This window comes from Schistocerca piceifrons, chromosome 2, assembly GCF_021461385.2.
Source record: "Schistocerca piceifrons isolate TAMUIC-IGC-003096 chromosome 2, iqSchPice1.1, whole genome shotgun sequence".
Lineage (NCBI taxonomy): Eukaryota > Metazoa > Arthropoda > Insecta > Orthoptera > Acrididae > Schistocerca > Schistocerca piceifrons.
Window position 1 is genome coordinate 249,868,317 of NC_060139.1, and position 21,884 is coordinate 249,890,200.

General features: G+C 39.0%; 1 protein-coding gene across 1 annotated transcript in view; it reads left to right on the forward strand.

Annotated features, from left to right (window-relative positions):
- LOC124776259 (integrin beta-PS-like) overlaps positions 1-21,884 on the forward strand; it is a 255,767-nt gene that overhangs the window by 156,628 nt on the left and 77,255 nt on the right. The window contains exon 8 of the mRNA XM_047251151.1: positions 21,154-21,321. Within this exon, the coding sequence (XP_047107107.1) occupies positions 21,154-21,321 (168 nt within the window). The remainder of the gene's footprint in view (positions 1-21,153; positions 21,322-21,884) is intronic.

Genomic DNA, 21,884 nt, shown 5'->3' on the forward strand with positions numbered 1-21,884 from the left:
ATATTTAGAGGCCAATGTCAAAATATCCAAACTTGTGAAAAGGGGTTCAGAAGAGGTTTGTGAGCTTACACCACTTATAGCTCAAACCACCTGTTTCTGAGCCAAAAATATCCTTTTAGAATGGGAAGAGTTACCCCAAAATATAATACCTTATGACATAAGTGAATGAAATTAAGCAAAGTAGACTAATTTTCATATCGAACGATCACTCACTTCAGATACTGTTCGAATAGTAAAAAATGGCAGCATTAAGTCTTTGAACAAGATCCTGAACATGGGCTTTCCATGATAGATTACTATCTATCTGATCACCTAGATATTTGAACTGTTCAGTTTCACTAATCATACCCATTCTGTGAAATTAAAATGTCAGGTTTTGTTGAATTGTGTGTTAGAAACTGTAAAAACTGAGTCTTACTGTGATTTAGCATTAGTTTATTTTCTACAAGCCATGAACTTAAGTCATGAACTACACTATTTGAAACCAAGCCAATGTAGCACACAACATCTTTTACTACCAAGCTAGTGTCATCAGCAAACAGGAATATTTTTCAGTTACCAATAATACTAGAGGGCATACCATTTATATAAATAAGGAGCAGGACTGGCCCCAACACTTATCCCTGGAACACCCCCCACTTGACCGTACTCCACTCAGACTCCACATCACAGCCATTCTCAACACTGTGAATAAGGACCTTTTGCTGTGTGTTGCTATAGTAAGAGTGAACCAATTGTGAGCTACTTCCTGTTTTCTGTAATGGTCCAACTTCTGAAGCAATATTTTGTGATCAACACAATCAAAAACCTTAGTTAAATAAAAAAATATGCCTAGCATTCAAAACATTTTGTTTAACCCATCCAGTACCTCACAGACAAGAGAGAATATAGCATTTTCAGTTGTTAAACAACTTCTAAAGCTGAACTGTACATTTGATAGTAAATTGTGTGATATAATGTGATCAGTTATCCTTATGTACGCATATCCTTATAGACACATGAGCTAGCAGTACTGAAAGCATGTAGGCTACCAGTGGAAAATCTTGTCAGTAGAGAGAGTAATAACAAGGTTATGTTTACATTACAGGAAACTGATTGTTAGGGAATTCTTTAATGTTGATGATATGCCAGGTGGCAGCACTGGCCATAAAGATCTTGATACCCAACGTTGGATTATTGACCCTTATAATATTTTCAATAAGAGGTAAAGGACTTAACACTAAAGACAATGACATGTTATGTTAGACCTTAATGCTTTAATGATTTAGATGCAACAATAATAATGTAAGAAGTGAGAACTTTATGCAGCATCTTAGATGATATGAACTGAAGCTATAGAACTTACTTTAAAATGTTAAATTACACTACTGGCTATTAAAATTGCTGCACCAAGAAGAAATGCAGATGATAAATGGGTATTCATGGGACAAATATATTATACTAGAACTGACATGTGATTACATTTTCACGCAATTTGGGTGCATAGATCCTGAGAAATCAGTACCCAGAACAACCACCTCTGGCCATAATACTTGATACACCTGGGCATTGCGTCAAACAGAGCTTGGATGGAGTGTACAGGTACAGCTGCCCATGCAGCTTCAACACAATACCACAGTTAATCAAGAGTAGTGACTGGCGTATTGTGATGAGCCAGTTGCTCGGCCACCATTGACCAGACGTTATCAATTGGTGAGAGATCTGGAGAATGTGCTGGTCAGGGCAGCAGTTGAACATTTTCTGTATCCAGAAAGGCCTGTACAAGACCTGCAACATGCGGTTGTGCATTATCCTGCTGAAATGTAGGGTTTCACAGGGATCGAATGAAGGGTAGAGCCACGGGTCGTAACACATCTGAAATGTAACGTCCACTGGCCAAAGTGACATCAATGTGAACAAGAGGTCACCGAGACGTGTAACCAGTGGCACCCCATATCATCACGCTGGGTGATACGCCAGTATGGCAATGACAGATACACGCTTCCAATGTGCATTCACCATGATGTCGCCAAACATGGATGCGACCATCATGATGCTGTAAACACAACTTGGATTCACCTGAAAAAATGATGTTTTGCCATTTGTGCATCCAGGTTCATCGCTGAGTACACCATCGCAGGCGCTCCTGTCTGTGATGCAGTGTCAAGGGTAACCGCAGCCATGGTCTCCGAGCTGATAGTCCATGCTGCTGCAAATGTCATTGAACTGTTCGTACAGATGGTTGTTGACTTGCAAACATCCCCATCTGTTGAGTCAGGGATTGAGACGTGGCTGCACGATCAATTACAGCCATGCGGATAAGATGCCTGTCATCTAGACTGCTAGTGGTACGAGGCTGTTGGGATCCAGCATGGTGTTCCACATTACCCTCCTGAACCCACCAACTCCATATTCTGCTAACTTTATTTTTACAGAGATGTGAAGCTACTCTACAATACATTACTTTTTCAAGAATTTTGGATAAGGCAGTCAGAAGAGAGATTGGGCGGTAGTTGTTGACATTAGACGTATCCCCTTTTTTATGCAGTGGTATAACAATGGCATACTTCAGTCTATCTGGGAAAATACCCTGCTTCAGAGAGCTATCACATATGTGGCTAAGAATCCCACTTATTTCTTGGGAACAAGCTTTTACTATCCTGCTGTAAATGCCATCAATCCCATGTGAGCTTTTATTCTTGAGAGAGTTTATTATCTTCCTCATTTCAGATGGAGAGGTGGGTGGAATTTCAATTGTATCAAATAGTGTGGGTAAGGCCTCTTCCATTAACTGCCTTGCTTCTTCTAATGAACATTTAGATCCTATTTTCTCTACAACATTTAAAAAATGATTATTCAAAATGTTTTTGACTTCCTGCTTCTTGTTTATCAAGTTTCCATTCACTTTGATGGTGATGCCATCATCCTGTACTCTTGGTTGTCCTGTCTCCATTGTAATAATATTCCAAATTATTTGATTTTGTTATCAGAGGTATTAATCTCAGACATGATGCATATGCTTCTGGACTTTTTAATAACCTTTCTTAATGTAGCACAGTAGTTTTTATAATATTTGGCTGTTTCTGGGTCATTACTCTTTCTTGTTGTGAGATACAGTTCCCTTTTGTGGTTACAAGATATTTTTATTTCTTTAGTAAGCCAAGGTTTTTTGCATAGTTTCTTATAATTAGATTTAACTATTTTCTTGGGGAAACAGTTTTCAAATTCTCTTACAAGTGTATCATGAAATAAGTTATATTTTAAATTAGCATCAGGTTCCTTGTACACCTCATCCCAGTCTAACTGCTGAAGATTCTCTCTGAAATTTCTAATTGTTGAATCATTAATTGAATGCACAACTTTGGAGGGTAGTTTTAAATTACTGAATGGAACTATGTCATATACTGTAACTAGCTGAGCATCAAGATCAGGAAGCCCATTCTCAACAGGACAAGAATTTATGTTTTTAAACCTGTCTTTGGCTATAAAAGTGTTATCTATCAATGTGCTGCTGTCCTTTACTACCCGAGTTAGAAAATTAATGACAGATGTCAAATTGAAAGAACTTCCTCCTATTACACTCTTTCAATGAATCAACATTGAAGTCCCCACAAATAATAATTTGCTTTCCCCTATCTGACAGATAGCACAACAAGGCATCCAAGTTTTCCAGGAATAAATGAAAGTTTCCTGAAGGGGACCTATATACTGTTACAATTATAAAAGAGCCCTCCTTCAGTTTAAGTTGACAGGCACATGCTTCTATATGTTGCTCTAGACAAAACTTTTTTGTATCTAAGCTTTCTACACAGCGATAACTTTTGACATATGTGGCAACTCCTCCTCCCACCTTATTCTCTCTACTCATATGTGCAGCTAGTTTATAACCACTGATACTTACCTTTTCCATATCAGACACAATGCGATGCTCAGACAGGCATAGTATATCTATTACATTACTAGAGTCAATGTCATCTAATCAAACCAGGAGCTCATCTACTTTATTCTTCAATCCCGGAATATTCTGATGAAAAATTGTAACATTATTTTTTACTTTACTTTTCTGAGAATCTACTTTTTTCTTTAATCCACCAATAATTTGGTTAAATATGGTAACATTATTATTTACTTTCCTGTTGTGAGAATTTTGTGAGTTTTGGATCTCTTTAGCACCTGCCTGCCTGAACTTCTCACTGGACACTGATATTAGCCTAAAAAAGAGGTACATCCACGAGTACTAGTGTCTCCCCTTATGGATTTCGCTAACAACCCTGTCAGTTTACCCTTCCCTTTCCTATTGAGATGTAGGCCATGCCTTGTGAAATCCCCCCTATCAATAGCCTCGACAGGAACCAATCCAATGTCTGACAGAGTGGCTGCCCTACGCAACTGATCCAACTCCATATTTACCCTCCTGACAGAGCGGTTCAACTGGGGCTGATCATGTCGCATGAGAGCATGCACCAGCCCAACACTGGTATGGGTTGTTGCTGAGGCTATTTTCACCGGGTCACACTCAATGCTGTAGCCCTGATCCCTATCAATACTGTTTCCCACTCCACCCACTACCATCACATGATCCTCCTTTGTGAATCCCTTGCACAAGGAACCTATATCCTCTACCACCTGGATAAGACTTGCACTTGGCTTGAAAAAGTTTGTGACCTGGTACCTGTCACCTAATTTTTCCTGCAAAATCTGGCCCACACCTTCTCCATGGCTGCTACCTAGCAACGGAACTTTCCTCTTACTTTCTACTTTTTTTTTGAAACAGTTGGTTTCCTAGTGAAATTCTGTTGCATCTTAACTACATCTACTTCTACTGGAGCCTCTTCCTTACTTAACTGTGGTAGCAAGGCAAAACTATTGGTTGTGCCAATTGGGAAACTGTCAGACACTGTACTGTTTCTGTGGCCCCTGTTCCCAGCTGTTTGCCCTCCTCCTCCCTTAACCTCTTCAGTTCCTCCCTCGCTCTGTCCAAATCAGCCTGAAGGGCTCTAATTTTCTCCTCCTGTTCAGCTATAATCCTGTCTCTTGAGCAAACCCAGCAAGAGAATGGAAGAGTCTTGTTTGCTTCCACAATTCCAACACTGCTACAATTTCCCCAATGAAACCACCTGTCACAACAGCTGCACAAAACCCCTGAACTAGCTTTCCTACTGCAGCTCACACACTTAGTATCCATGGTAGTTTGGAAATTAGTTAAAGAGATTTACTAAGTGATAACAATAATATATTAAATACAGATGCAAAATGACACTAAATGTGTTTTGGAAACTAATACGTAAGTAATCTATTACCAAATGCTCTTAAATTTGTGATATAACACTAAATATACACGATCAAAAATTAGGCCTAAACAGCCGAATTTATCCAAAACGAACTTTTTGCGATAAGTGGAAGAATACGTAAATAAAAGAAAAACCTTTAATGGCAAGATTGAAGAGCACACTAATGAATGTATTTAATTAATTAATCAATACCAAATGCACTTAAGATTGCGGTATAATGCTAAGTATGCACACTAGGAAAGTAAGGCAAAGTCGCAAAATATAAATAAAACCATAACAGAATGAATATAAGCAAAATACATTAATCTGATACATGAAACATCACATATTGATGTACAAATTCGGAGAGCATAGCATTTTGTAGAGATTGTACTGCAAAGTATTGTTGCATGTTCTTCCCACCTTAATTGGTGGGCAACAGGATTATCAGAAATTTTATGCTTTCTGCACGTTGTAAAACTTCATTATTTATTTTCAGGTTTTTATAATCTGGCTTTTTGTTTACGTAGGACTTCTTAGTGCTTGTTTTCTTTATGTTAAAAGTGTCTTTATTGTTTATTGCCCATTCATATATCCTAGTAAGTGTTTTTTCAGCTTTCTCTCTTAGTGCTTCTAGTGATTTGTCAGTGATCAGTACATTAGAGTCATCTGCAAACAGTATTATTTTTCCATGGTTGATTCGTTCTGGGAAATCATTTTCGAACATTAGGAACAGTACTGGAGCTAGCACATCATCCTGTGGTATCCCTATATTTATATATTTAGGGTCAGAAGTATATTTTTCAGTATATTTGGATCTACTTGATATATGTGTAATTTTAGTCAACTGTGCTCTTATTTTCTAGATATGAGTGAAATCATTTTCTAACCCCCCACCCTCCCCTCCCCCCCCCCCCCCATTCCCATTTCATCTAGCTTATTTCACAGTATTTTGTGGTCAACTACATCAAAAGCTTTGGTTGGATTGAGGAATGTACCTGCTGTATAATTCCCTTTATCCAATGGAACTATGCAAGTCTTATTAGATATGCTATTGCCTATTCAGTTTCTTTCTCTGATTGGAAACCAAACTGGTCATTGAAAAGAAGGCTGTATTTATTTAAATAGTTCATAAGTCTATTTTTACCACAGTTACTATGTTTGCAAATTCCTTTGCTGTATGTACATAAAATGTAATATATGCTTCACATTATAGATATTATTTATAAATATATAATCTGAAATAAGTAGAAGAGTGAAGGTCATACGTAGCATGTAAAATGGTGTATAAATGTCCTACAATTTTTTTGTATCTCAGCCTTGGATATTGCTACAGCATTGAATGATTGCCAGAGCTACAGTAAATTACTACTGGTCCATCACCCAGTAGAGTTGGGAGTGGAATACATGAAAAAGTACACATTTACACATCAGTTCTCATGTAAACCAGTCTCTGTGCAACACCTTCTAGATACAATTGTGTCACTAGCGAGAAATTTGAATTTCAAACCTAGTCAAGCTGTATTCCATCAGGAAAGCACATATTACAGATTATCTCATTGCTTCATTTGTTAGTGATATGGTGGACTTCAGTTTTCAGAGAATAAGAGCAACCAGTGAGTTCATAGCAACAGGAACCAGACTAATGGAACAGTACTTCCAAACATCATATGATACACATTAACTGGCTGTCAAAATTTTATTTGTGTTCCACCTTTACAAGAAGAGTGAATTCTGTAATATTTTAATATCCACTCAAAATCTTGTAATTTCAAATGTATCTTTCTGCTTTGTTAGCCAAGATATTTGCAAATTCATGATGGATATGCTGTCCATATTTACTTTTGATTTAGTATTCTCTCTTTCCAAGCATTTATCCCAACTTGCAGGGTCTGCTGTTATGGTTAACCAGATTTGGAGTGTTAATTTTAAGGGGTGGCTGGATGCCCGTCCTGTCACCACTTTTGATTTAGTATTATCTAGTTTAATTGTTAATTAATTAATAAAATCATTCCAAAAGAATCATCAGACATTCCTAAGAAAGTAAAATGTCTTATTTATTTTAAAAAAAATTGTGGCTTTGATAGGTCACATCGACCACGTAAAGTACGATCTTTGAACTCTAACTGCTCTGACGAGCCGCCATGTTAATGGTCTAGTCAGCCTTTGTACCTTGTACAGTGTACACGTGTATCTTTCTTTGTGCTGAAATATATGTATGTATACACATTTATGGGAACAGTTTGTTGCATATACAGTTATATGTATTCCCATTTCCCATATTGGTAACCCCGATGTTTCTACATCTTTCGCGATTTCCGCGCCGGCTGTGTGGAATCAACAGATTTTACATTTGTTGACATGGTTGCCTCACTCAACATTTTATATGAGGATTTGGAGGCTCAGCTACTACTACCAGGCCACACCAATCCCCTGCCATCAGTTGTTACGCCGTTAACGGACAGTGATTCGCGATCTCCAATGAAGTTAACCTCAAACTTTGCAGCTCTACAACAGCCGAGTATTATGCTGTTACCTCAAACAATGGACTCAGGTTTCGTGTTGCCGGGCTGTGCACACCAACATGTGAAAGGTGAAGTGGACGATTTCCAGAATCGTGTAATGATTCGATTGCTCGTGTAGTGTTCAAAGGGACCCAAATTCGCACACGTGCTTTGATCCTCTACGCACCACAATCTCAGTTACAGTAGTGCCATGTGCAATGCCTCCTTCGTCCAAAACACACATGTGGTCAGCTGCTATAAAGCTATGCCAGTTTTGCCTTCCTCACAATTTAATAATGCACAGTTTTATACATCAAGTTCGCCAGGCTCAACCACCAAATCTGTCGCCCAGTTTCTTGACCATGTGGGTTTAAGCACACCCGATGGCACTTCACCATCCAGGAGCATTGTACCACGACAATGTGAACACAAGCAGGTTTCACCAGTGATTTATGGTCCTACCACACAGAGTGCGTATCCGATGTGCACAGAAAACTCCTGTTGTTGCCACAGCAAGTACCAAACACCCCCCCCCCTCCCCTCACCCCTCCCTCACTCATGGGAGGTCCTGATTCCAACTATACAGCAGCTCGCTCCTACCACAGTACCGTTATGTACCTCCTGTGCCGGCCTTCTGCGGCATTTCTGAGGTGGACAATTTAAGTACTGTGCCTTTAACCTCCGGTCCAGTTTATGGGCCTACCTCATATGTCGCTCACCCGTTTGTTCCGACTGTGCCTGCCATGTCATGCTTCCATGATTCATCAGGGACATTGCAACCAGCCATTGTTTGGGATGTGTTTGCTAGTAACACGCTGTAATGGATCTGGGAGATGCGTTATTTTTTTACCGGATTTGTTGATACCAAATTGTAAATGTTTTCTTATATTTTTTGTTAGAATTTTTTATTGTAATTTGCCTTATTATATGTTAATTTACTTATATTTTTGAGAGTGAAAGCATATTGATTACTATTAGTAAATGTATCGAAGAATAGCGAAGAGACTGATTACAAGTGGAAGCTTGTGTGTTGTGTAAAATGTCTTTGACGCTGGAGTCGTCTTTGACTATAGTTAGTCGGCAGTTAACTCTTGGTGTGTGTTGATGGTAGAAGAATGTGCAGGTCGCCGTCATAAATAATTTTGAATTATGTTACTATTTTTTTATACAAACTATAAGAAGAAACTACATTCGAAGAAATGGTATTTGAAGCACGAAAAATGAGGCAAACACATTGAACCAGGTCATTTCTGCAGCTGACAAAGATGCATTGTGGAATCATACTTCCATTGGACAACTGAAGCCAAGACCAATATTGCCTTGTAAACATTTAATGGAAAAGGTACTGTCACGAAATATGCCAAATCTAAGTAAATAAAAAAAGTAGTGACCATATTTCAACTTGTGTCTTAGCCGGGATAGCATATTTCAACTGGGGGCTCAGCCGGGGTTCCATATTTCAACTGGGGACTGTAGCCGGGATACTGTGTTCACAAGATCTTCAACAGTGCTACGAGGAAGAAAATTTTTGTGTGTTAATACCAGTTTTTTCAGAATATGTGTTACAGTATTTGTGTCCATCGGGAAGTAAAAGTTTTGGAGAAGTAATGTTTCGGCAAAAAATGTAGTTCACTACAGAAGAAGTAATTTCAAGAATTTTGGTCAACAATCACATGGATGGAAAACGTGGATTTGCAACAGTAGAAGAGTGTTCCAGATAAGTCACGAAACCCTCGTATTTTGTTAAAACAATCTTTTTATCTTGTTTTGTATTGTTGTGTATAAATTTTTTTTCTTCACAATGACTTACGAGATTTTCGAGAGTATTGTGCCTAAAGTAGAAAGTAGTAATTTAAAAGACTTCAAAAATCAGGACAGGTCAAATGGAACAGAAAGAACTGATCAATTTGATTTAAAAAGTTTTCTTGTAAATTTCACGAAAGAAATTAAACAATCAGTTGACGACAATAGGACTTACTGGGATGAAAAGAATTGATAACATTTTGTTGCAAGTCCAAGCAGTCAATACCCAAGTGGGTGATCTTTCGAACAGAGTTGGCAGTGTTGAGGAAAAAATTGAATCTGTGGAAGCAAAAGTAAATGAAATTGATGCTAAATTGAGCGATGAAATTAATACTGTAAAAAATGAGTTACTGGCAGATACGGAAAGAAATTTAATTGATTTTAATGAGATAAAAGGGGAAATTAAAAATTTGGATGAGAACACAAAAGTTTTAGTGAAAAATGTAGAACAAAAAACTGACAATCGTTTGGTTACTCTAGAAAATAAAGTAGAATGCAATGGTTTAGAAAACAAAAAAATCTGTCAAAGAACTTAGCGAAAAAATTGAAAGTTTTGACATTGAATTTCAAAGCAAAAATCAAAATGTCAACACATGCAATCTTGTATCTAATATTCCAGTGAAGCACTTTTCGGTAGATGGACCCCTACATCCCGTTGATTTTATACAGTATTGTAAGGATTGTTTTTTACCACACTCACCAGATGATATGAAAATTAAATTTGTGAAAAAATTCTTGGAAGGGGACGCTTTGACTTGGGCAAACCAGATTGTAACTTTGTGGATGATTTTTTCAGAATTTGAATCAAAGTTTCTGGAAAAATTTTGGGATGAACTTAAACAAACTAGAATCAAAAGTGAATTTTTGAATGGGAGAAACTATAGAGAATCAGATGGGAACATGAAACAATTTTGCAAAAGTGAACTTCAAAAACTTATTCATTTAACAAAACCTTTGGATGACTTGATCAAAATTGATACCTTAAAGAGAAGATTGCCATCAGCAATGCAGTTGAGTTTAGTGCATTATCCTGATAGTAATGTAGAGCAGTTTCTCAATTATATTGAAAAGTTGGATAGGGTAACAACAAGAACACACAGTGGGTTTACTCAGAAAGGTAATGATCAAAATTGGGGAAATGATAACTTTCAGAAAAGGGAACAAAACAATTATAATGGTGTCAACCAAAATTCAAGGGGATATAACAATTTTCAAAAGAAGGACCATAATTTTTATCCAAAACAAGAACAACATTTTCACGGAAATAATCAACAAAATAGAGAACACTTTAGGGATCAAAATCACAGAAATTTTGCTAGAGATCAGTACAATAGAAACTACCAACAATCAGGTAATGTTTGGCATAGGAATGGGAACAGAAATGTTGATCAGAGACATTGGCAGAACCACAATCAGCAGTTCAAGCAGGAACAAGTTGTAATTCAGGAAATAAAAAACGAGTAGACGCCCCCTTGAAGGTCCGCAAGGTTGAGGCAGAAGGTGAGCGTGATGAAAGGACCAATGGATGTGACTATCATAAACCCAAACATGACAGTTCCAAACCTAAGCTATCACATGAGGTTATTAGTTGTTAGTTATTGAAGAAATTTCAAGAGGAAAATAATGATGATATTGATAAAGACAAAATTTTCAGTACACGAGAACATACAGTAGATAAAAGTAATTGTGATTCATTTAATTTAACAGAGTTTTACACTTGGGCAGAAAAGAACAACACTTTGTCAGATGATGTAATTTGTAGTACTTCAGAGACGTGTGTGAATGAAAGAGAGAATGCATGCTGTGAGAATGAAAATATTGGTGAAAGGGATCTGGTAACTTTAGAAAGGGGAAATGATATTTTGGGTGATAATTTGAATGTGTATGACCTGAATATGTATAATGATAATGATGTTGATAATAAAGTTGACAATGATAGTAATGGTATTGATGATGATGTTGAGGAAAGGTGTTTCATTAGTTTAAATAGGGAGTTGGGTATACACATGGTTGAAAATGGATTAAATAGTGAAAATGTTATAGAAATTCCCAGGGATGTTACCAGGATGAATAAGGCTCACAAGCTGGGTGTATGTAAAAGTGTGAATTTTGATGTTGTTGGTAAAGAATCTAACTACACAAATAATGATGACACATGTATAACTTCTAGCCTAAGTGAAACTTTTACAGATACTAATGACACACACACATTTCTTATGAATCTATGGCTGAACAGTGAAACTATTTCTTTCGACAAAAACTTTAGAAAGATGCTTATTAATGTATGTGAAACTGTATGTCCTGAGTGGTGGAAAAAGAAGAGATATTTTATTTTTGAAAAGCTGAAGGATAAGTACCTCAAAAGTATACAATGTGATTTGGATGAAAATTCTTGGCCATTTGAGATAATAGAGAGTACTAATGACAATTTTGTATCTTGCGCAAATTTTATAACTGTGACAAATAATACATATAATGATATACCATATGATTCTGATAAGTATAGGTTTGGGGAAATTGAAAGTGATTTATTACATGAGGATACAGGTTCTGAGAAAAGTGATATAAAAGTTCAAATTGGGTCATGGATTGGTAAATGTTTAATTGATACAGGAAGTGAGATCTCGGGAATATCTGAAAGGTTAAGCAAGAAATTGAAAGCGGGGAAAGATTATGTTGAAATGCCAGTTGTTGGGTCAAAGATAAAAGTAATACTGGGAAGAGCAATAAATTGGTAAAAAGCCAGGCTTTAGTGACATTTTTAATTGAAGGCAAGTTGTTCACACATGGATGTTTTGTAATTCAGGAATTTAATGAGGATTTTCTTTTGGGTATGAATTGGATAGTAAAAGTAAATACAGCATTTGATTGGTTTGGAAGAAAACTTTTGATAGAAACTAGTGAAAGAGAATACATTCAGACAAATTTTGTGAACACACTTGGTGAACAGAGTAATGGAAATTTTGACAGTATCAATTTATTAAAAGAAAATAGATTGGAGAATATTGAAACTCATAGATTTGATACTGATGAAGTTGAATTTGGGAATTTAGTAAATTTGAAAATTTCAGAAACACAAAATTTATCTGGGGAGCAAAAACAACAGTTAGAAAATCTGCTGTGGGAATACAGTGATGTTTACAGTGACATACCTGGTAGGGTAAAGGGTTATCAGTGTGAGCTTCAGGTAAAACCTCATGAACCATTTTTCTTAAAACCATACAGTATTGCAATATCAAAAAGACCTGTTGTTGAGAAAGAGCTGAAAAAGATGGAAGGATGTAATATAATAGAAAGTAGTATCAGTGCATATAATAATCCTCTAGTAGTAGTTTCGAAAAAAGATGGTGGAGTAAGATTGGTTTTGGACTCTAGACAGTTAAACAAAATTTTGTTCAGACAGACAGATCATCCTGAAAATATTGATGAGTTACTCTATAAATTTTCAGATATAAAATATATGTCAAGTTTGGATCTAACTTCGGGTTTTCATCAGGTACCACTTTCGGTTAATTCTAGAAAATATACTGCTTTCTTGTACAATGGTAAGAGTTACCAATATTGTGTTGTGCCATTTGGGTTAAATTCTTCTGTTTCCAAATTTATAAGAGCTTTGGATCATGTGCTGGGGCAAGAACTTGCGTCTAAACTGATAATTTATGTAGATGACATTTTGGTTACAGGGCAAAACTGGGAGGAACATTTTTCGATTTTGAAGTCAGTTTGTGAAAAACTTAGAAAAGTGGGGATGACATTGAAATTAGAGAAATGTAAATTTGCAGTTTCTGAATTAAAATTTTTGGGTTATGTTGTCACAGATAAGGGAATTTTGGCACATCCAGAAAAAATTAAAACAATTTCAAAATTCCTATTCCTAAGACTAAAAGACAATTAAAATCGTTCTTTGGGTTATGCGGTTATTACCAAAAATGTATAAGTGATCAGAGTCTGAATGCACCATGTTTAAGTCAGTTACTTAAGAAAAACGCTGTTTGGGTTTGGGATAAAAGTTGTCAGGAAGAGTTTGATAAAATAAAGCAAGAGTTGAGAAAGCAGCACTTATTACACAGACCTGATCTTAATTTACCATTTTGTTTGAACACTGATAGCAGTAATTATGGGCTTGGAGCAGAGTTATTTCAAGAAAGAGTAGAGAATGGAGTTAAGATACATTGTACCATAGCATTTGCAAGCAGAATGTTGCTCAAGCATGAGAAAAGTCATAGAAAATCCACACCCTAATGCTTATCGTTTGGTGTATCCTAAGTCAAAGAAATTATTTGGTCACAGCAATGTTGTCTCTTTGAAACTGTATAAACAGAAATCATAATTTCAAAATTTAAATAACCTATTATCATCTAAAACAAAAGTCCTCCACTGGAATATGCTTGTTAGAACAAAACTACCTGTACAACCAAGTATGTATATTTGCATGTATAAATTAATAATTTGAAGTCACATGTTAATTGAAACTGATGAAAAAAAACTGTTGTAACAAAAAATGAGAGAAAGATCTATTTTTACTTTTTTACAAAAAAAGTCTCCCTAGCGAGCATTTCTGAATTTTTATAATTTTTGGAAGCTAAGTCTTCCCTGTGGGTGATGGCATGCATGTGAGGACATGCATGCAAAGGTATAGGTTTCAAAACCAATTTTAGATAAAGCCTCATGATATATGAGCAATTTATTGTTGTTTACACTGACGTTGTGGGGAGCAAAAGTACTCTTCACAAGAATGTGACTTGTAGTAATATTGTAGTAGAGAGGCAGGTGTACATGAATAATTACAAAAAATTTAGATAATACTGATGTATCTTTAGCTTTACTAAAAGAAGAAAATCAGAAGCAAAAAAAAAAAATACAAAAAATATACAAAAAAAAAAACATGAGTAAAAAAAATAAAATTAAAAAAAAACAGAAGTAAAAAATATATATAAAAAAGGCAAATATATATAGAGAAAAAAAACACTACACTATATATGTCTAGTATCATTTTACTGTACAATATGTGAGCATAATGAAATTAACATTAATATGAAAAAAAAATTTAAATCTTATTCTAGGAAATGAGTTTTACCTTTCTATTATTTTCAATCTGTATGCTGTATGTTAGAATATTTCTCATGTATGTTTTATGCCACGCATATTTGTCATGTTAAATAATTTCTTTACTTGAATTTTTTGTGTATGGGATTGATGGGGAAGTATCATTGCAACAACAGCCAGTAACAAGTCCACAGATTCAAAGAGTCCAAATTTGGAAGAGGTTATCAGACTGCATCATTAATGTACTAATTGTGTAATACAGATCCATTACTGAGTGTGTTCAGGATTTTGTTGTATATGTTCATAACTACAAAAGCCCTGGGGAGCAGTTGTAATGGATCTGGGAGATGTGTTATTTTTTTACCGGATTTGTCGATACCAAATTGTAAATGTTTTCTTATATTTTTTGTCAGAATTTTTTTATTGTAATTTGCCTTATTATATGTTAATTTACTTATATTTTTGAGAGTGAAAGCATATTGATTACTATTAGTAAATGTATCGAAGAATAGCAAAGAGACTGATTACAAGTGGAAGCTTGTGTGTTGTGTAAAATGTCTTTGATGCTGGAGTCGTCTTTGACTATAGTTAGTCGGCAGTTAACTCTTGGTGTGTGTTGACGGTAGAAGAATGTGCAGGTCACCGTCATAAATAATTTTGAATTATGTTACTATTTTTTTTATACAAACTACAAGAAGAAACTACATTCGAAGAAATGGTATTTGAAGCACCAAAAGTGAGGCAAACACATTGAACCAGGTCATTTCTGCAGCCAACGAAGATACATTGTGGAATCATACTTCCATTAGACAACTGAAGCCAAAACCAATATCGCCTTGTAAACATTTAACGGAAAAGGTACTGTCATGAAATATGCCAAATCTAAGTAAATAAAAACAGGTAGTGACCATATTTCAACTTGTGTCTTAGCCGGGATAGCATATTTCAACGCCCACACCAGTAGTGTCAGGTTACAGGACAGCCTATCACACCACGGGACAGCAGGCCTTCCAAGACAATGTTGGAGCCACCCTCATCATCCCCCCCCTGGCCGTCTGCTGAAGCTACCTCCTTTAAATGAGGAAAACTCCATTTCATGATTTGTGCCTTTTCGAGTTACATCAGGTGACTGACGATACTCTAAATTTCTATGTCTCGTCACGCACCTCCATTACCACTCAGATTTAATTTGTGACCTCTCCTTTTGCCTCCGCTGCCACCAAAATACGAGTTTGCCAAGAAGACAATATTGAACTGACTCACCTGCTCGCCGCAGGAATTAATAATCAAGATCCTGTACGAGGAACACCTGGGGGATCGCACTCTGTCACAACTATGGCGCTGCCTTCGACTACTTGTGAGTGAGCACAAGTTGCCGGACGTTACCCTGTGGGCAGTATGGTCTGCCAAGTTACCTACTGACCTGCAGATACAGCTGCTACTGCACTCCTTCAAGTATATTGGCTCTTGCCTTCACATTGCAGATCAGCTGTATGCACTATTGCAACAAAAACAACCAGCACACCTCTCACCGCTGGTTGGCACTACGCCGCCTGTTTACCGGCTGTCTGCAGGCAGAGACAGGGCTCATTCTGCCTCCACACCATATACACCACCAGGCAGTACTCATTCACTCTCTCCTCTTTTCGAGCACTAAATAATTGCACATGCACCATACGTCCCGGCTTACATCCCGGAACAGATCAACAAGGACAAACCTCCTCTGCTGTCACAACCACCGCTATTGCCACATCTGGCTCATCTGTACCGTTGGTACCACAAGATTTTTGGGGATGAGGCCAAGAATTGCAAATTACCTTGCCAGCACCCAAACACTGACCACAGGATCTAAAAGATGCCGGGTCCTGTGGGGAACTTCACAGGCATCCTCAAACATTGCACTCTGTCCACGTGTCCTCTCGGCCCAGTGGTCATTTATACGGGACCAACATTTTGTCGCAGCTTGTTTTCCTAGTCAATGCAGGTGCTTACGTGTCCATCATACCTACATTGTTGGCTCCTCCCATTTTTTCACTGAAGAAGTTGCTTCTACGCATTGTCAACGAATCAACATTACAAACTGTCGGCTCTGCATCTATCTCCTTCTCTATGTTTCCCATGGACTTTTTACATCACCAATGTTCACAAACCAATTCTTGGTATGGATTTCTTGTCCCATTACAAACTCTCCCCGAACACAGTTCGAGGTTCAGTGCTACACTGCCCTTCTGACTCTCAGATACCGTGCTCAGGCACTTACGCTCGTTGTTCCATTTCCATAGTGACGTGTGATTTGGTTCATGAGTGCTTCACCCTCATGGATGAAATTGTGACCTGCATTGCTAATCTACTGTCAGAGTATGACACAGCAGCGCAACTCCGTTGGCAAAATGACAAGTTGAAACAATGCATTGCTCACATTTTCAATGAGCTCATCATGGCCTGTACCTCGCTGCTGCAACTGCAATCCACAGTTCCTTCAGCTGATTGACCTTCATCAGCAGACACCACCATGGACAGTCATCAGGTTAGTTCAAAAACATTCATTGCATGTGACGATTCACGATCAGTGATCTCTGCACCCACCTCCTGCTATGTGCAGGGCCATGTGTTTCAAACAGTGCTTCTAATGACAGTCACGCATGCGCTACAAACAACCTACCACACAGGCAGCCACCCCGCGTGTTGGTAAACATTCCCCCTCTCTTGCATGGCAACCACGTGATTTGGCAGCCATTGCCATTCCCCACGCAATGCCAGTGCCTCTCATCTGCGCCGGTTACTCAAAGCAAAGCTGACAACAGACAGTCACTGCATGCTCCAATCCACTCTGTACAGCGCATGCAGCCAACCTCTCCAAACAAGCCCATGCCGCGCTCACATAATAGGCATGAGACTTTCGTGCTGCCTTTTCCCACTCTTTCCCACTCGCTCTAATGGCTACACCTCATCGTGCCCGACTTGTCCCAAAACTTCATGTCAGATGTTACTCAGCCTCATGTGCAGTTGTCAGTCTCTTCCATCACTGATGGAATGACACACAAAGTAATTACCACTGCCAGCCCTCCTATTAGGCACAAGGTTAGACACCTCAACCCCATTAAGTTGCTTGCAGCCCAGCAGCAAATAAACGAACTTCTGGAGGCAGGCATTCTACAGCCATCAGACAGCAATTGGTCTTTACCAATTTACCTCATCACCAAACATGACAGTTTTTTCTGAAAGTGTGGTGATTACAGATAAGTGTGGTGATTACAGATGCTTAAATGCTTGTACAGTCATGGACAATTTCCCAGTGCTGAACATAAATGATTACACCCATATGTTATCAGGTGCCACAGTCTTCAGTGTGATTGATTGTAAACATGCCTAGCACCAGATTCCCATAGCACTGGAAGACATTCCAAAGACTGCTATCATCATGCCACTCAGTTTGTTCCAATACAACTTCATGCCATTCGGCTTACAGAATACGGCACAAATGTGCAGGTTCTGCTTTGCATACCTGTATGACATCCTCATTTTCAGCAAGTCGACTGAGGACCATGAAGATCATTTATCCCAGGTCCTCCAGACCTTGAACTCGAATGGTGTAGAGGTCAACAAAGATAAATTCCAATTGCACCAGTCTTCTGTGACATTTTCAGGTTACACCGTCTCCGCAGACAGAATACAGCCTCCCAAATCCCGCATGCAGGCTATCTCATCATTGCCACCCCTGGCTATGTACAAAGAACTGAGATGTTTTCCTGGGTACTATGAATTACTACTGCCGACATCTACCTTCTGCCACCACCATGCAGGTCCCGCTGACAGACTCACTGTCTGGCAAACAGACTTCAAGCCTTAAGCCAGTCTGTTGGACTGAACCTATGCTAGAGGCCTTCAGGGCTCTAAACACAGTGTTAGATCACGCTGTCATACTCACCCACCCCGATCCATCTGCTGAGTTGTTCATCATTATGGATGCCAGCGACATTGCGCGGTCGGGGTATATTACAGCAACACAAAGGTGACATGGTTTCACTCCTTCATTTTTTCTCTAAAATGCTATCTACAGCACTGAAGAAATATTCTGATTTTGATAGAGAACTTCTGGCGGTCTATGAAGCCGTCAAACACTTCTGCCCTGACATCAAGGGCCGTTCTTTCTTTATCCTTCCTGACCACAAACCACTGGCGTACACATCCTGCAACCCTCCCAAGCGCCCCCCCCCCCCCCCCCCCCCCCCCGATGTTTCCACCACTTTGATCTGTTCTCTCAATTTACTATGGACGTATGCTACATTAAAGGCACGGAAAACATCAATGCTGACTTCTTTTCGTGTATCAATACTGTCTCACACATCATCGATTTAACCGATCTCGTCACTCTCCAGGCCTCTGATGAGGAATCTCAAGCTCTCCTCACAGGTCCTCAGACATCACTTGTGTTTACCAAAGCCAAGTTTCCCGTCATTCCGGATGAAGTGCGGTGCGACTCTTCTGCCGGCACTCTGTGGCTGTTGCCCCGTCCCACATTGCGCCGACAATCCTTTGATACTTTGCATAACCTTGCCTCCCCTGGCATCCACACCCCCACATGCCTCGTCACCGAGCATTTTGTTTGGAAAAATGTTAAGCAGAACTGTCAAACCTGGGCACACAGTTGCATTTCCTGCCAATGCAACAAAATTGGACGCCACACCTCTCCTCCCCTTGGCAAGTTTGACATTCCGCATGGACATTTTCGTCATGTACATACCGACCTTATCGGCCCTCTGCCACCATCGGAGGGCCACAGATATATCCTCTCCACAATCAACCACATGTCTCGTTGGGTGGAAGCTGTTCCTTTACACAACATCACAGAGGAAACTGTGGCCAAGGGATTCGTCTCATCGTGGATCACTAGGTTCAGTTGCCCGTCCACCATCACCACCAACCAGGGTCAACAGTTTGTGTCTGCACTTTTCACGATTCTATGTAACCTTCGTGGTATTAAAAAAATACATACAACAGCCTACCACCCTCAAAGCAACTGTTTAGTTGAACGATGGCATCACACCCTTAAAACAGCACTCAGGTGCCATGACTGCCTCTGGTCTGAGTCGCTTCCTTGGGTGTTACTGAGTCTCCGTTCGACCTTTAAACCTGACTTACAGAGAACCATCTCAAGATTCGTTTTCTGTGGGAACCTGGTTCTACCTGGGGTTCATATGCTGCTTCAAGCACCTGAGGATTTCCCCACCTCCCCAGACTTTATTGGTAGAATGCTCACCCACTTTAGACATGCACGGCTGCACCCCCTGTCAGTCATTCCCTGCCAGACACTTATGTGCCAACTGCACTCAACACATGCTCCCACATTATGCTCAGGGACAATTCCGTTAGACAACCCCTGCAACCCCCATACCTCGGCCCCTTTGAAGTACTCCGAAGGGGTGAGACGACGTTTGACATTATGGTTAAAGATTGCCCGCAGACCATTTTGCTGCACAGGCTCAAGCCTGCTTTTATGGACTCTGACACCCCTCTGCCAACCCAGTTGTATCATCCGGACGAATTTTCCATTGGTGAGCCCAATAATGAGTTAGCTCATCCTATGGTAGGGTCTTCTCCTTCTGATGATTCATTACCGCAGTTCACGGGTTTCCCAAGCAAGTCATCATCAACCCCATATGCAGGTTTTGATGATGTTTCATCTACTGGAGAGACTTGCTCCCTAAATTTCAACTTGTGCTGCAATGTACCACCTAACCGCATCAACGACGTGTCGATTGTCACTTTCGATGACCGTGTGCTCGTGCTCCTTACAGACACTGCAGACTCGACACTCAGTGACGAACTAGATGTCAGGATAGTGCATAGCTAATCCCTCCCCCAAGAGTGCAATCCATCAAGAGTTCATGCGTTTATCTCCTCGGATGGCTCGATCTACATTAGGGGCAGGCACGCTCGCACACCGCACCCGTCCCCGCACCTCTACTCCTGGGCCGACTGACGCATCATCCGCCCCCGCTGGCTGTCTGATTACGATGTGGACCTGCAGCCTGTCACTGCACCTTCACATGCCACCCTGACTGAGCTGGAGCTTGCAGTTGTGCGCCTGCCGCCTCACACTACTCACTGCAACACTGATGCCCACACAACCTTCCCTCAGGCCTCACAGGCCGTGCTCTGTACTGTGGGTGGATTGGGGGAGGGGGGGGGGGGGGGGACTGTGTGGCATCGATAGGTCACATCAACCACGTAAAGCATGATCTTTGACCTCTAACTGCTCTGACGAATCACCATGTTAATGTTCTAGTCAGCCTTTGTACCTTGTACAGTGTACACATGTATCTTTCTTTGTGCTGAAATATATGTATGTACAGACATTTATAGGAACAGTTTGTTGCGTATACAGTTATCTGTATTCCTGTTTCCCATAAATTCTTGTTTTATAATTTAAAGAAAAAGTAAATTTCATTGTCAAGTAAACTCCATGCACAGATAAGAAAACAAAATGTGTCCAATTAGTTGTTATTACTACCTTTTAATTAAGTTCCTTTGTTATGTCTTATTTTCAGAAACTACTTGAAACTGTGGAAATAATCGACAATTCCACCCAGTATATTTCAGTGAAATACTTAACAAATTGCCTGGAGAAGAACAAGAATATTTCAGAAAGAAGTACATGTGGAGGACTGAAATATGAACCGGGTAGATCAAATGTAACATTTCTGGCCAACATCACTGTAAGAAATTAACATTAAATTTTGTTGTGAAAATAATCATTTGAAAAGTACACAAAATAAAATACTGGAATTAAGTAACTACTTTTACAGTAATCAATGTAGTAAGATGATATTTTTCTTCTAAATCATCTTATAGAACAGGCGCCATTAATATGAAAACAAGTATAAACAAACTACTGAAGAAAGTATTTATTAAAGATGGCTCTAACATACATGTAATGATAAATATTGATACAGTGGTTCATATTTAGTAAATGTAAACTGGAAAAACTTATTTTACACAGATTAAATTCTATCTCCAAAGAAGTTTCAGGTTTACAGTGGGTCTTCATTGACTGCACTACACAATATTTCATCTAGGCACTTGCTACTCATCCTCAGGTGAGCCATCGAAGACTGATAAAGACTTCTCTCATCCTGCAGTTTATTAGTGCACTTTGCGTGTTCTCTGCATGTATGAAGATTGTGGTGGCAGGCTGAACACACTGTCCAACAAGCAGTGCTGTCACTTGTGGAGTGAAGTGGTATAACTCATCCATCAATTTATCCTCCACATGAAGCCA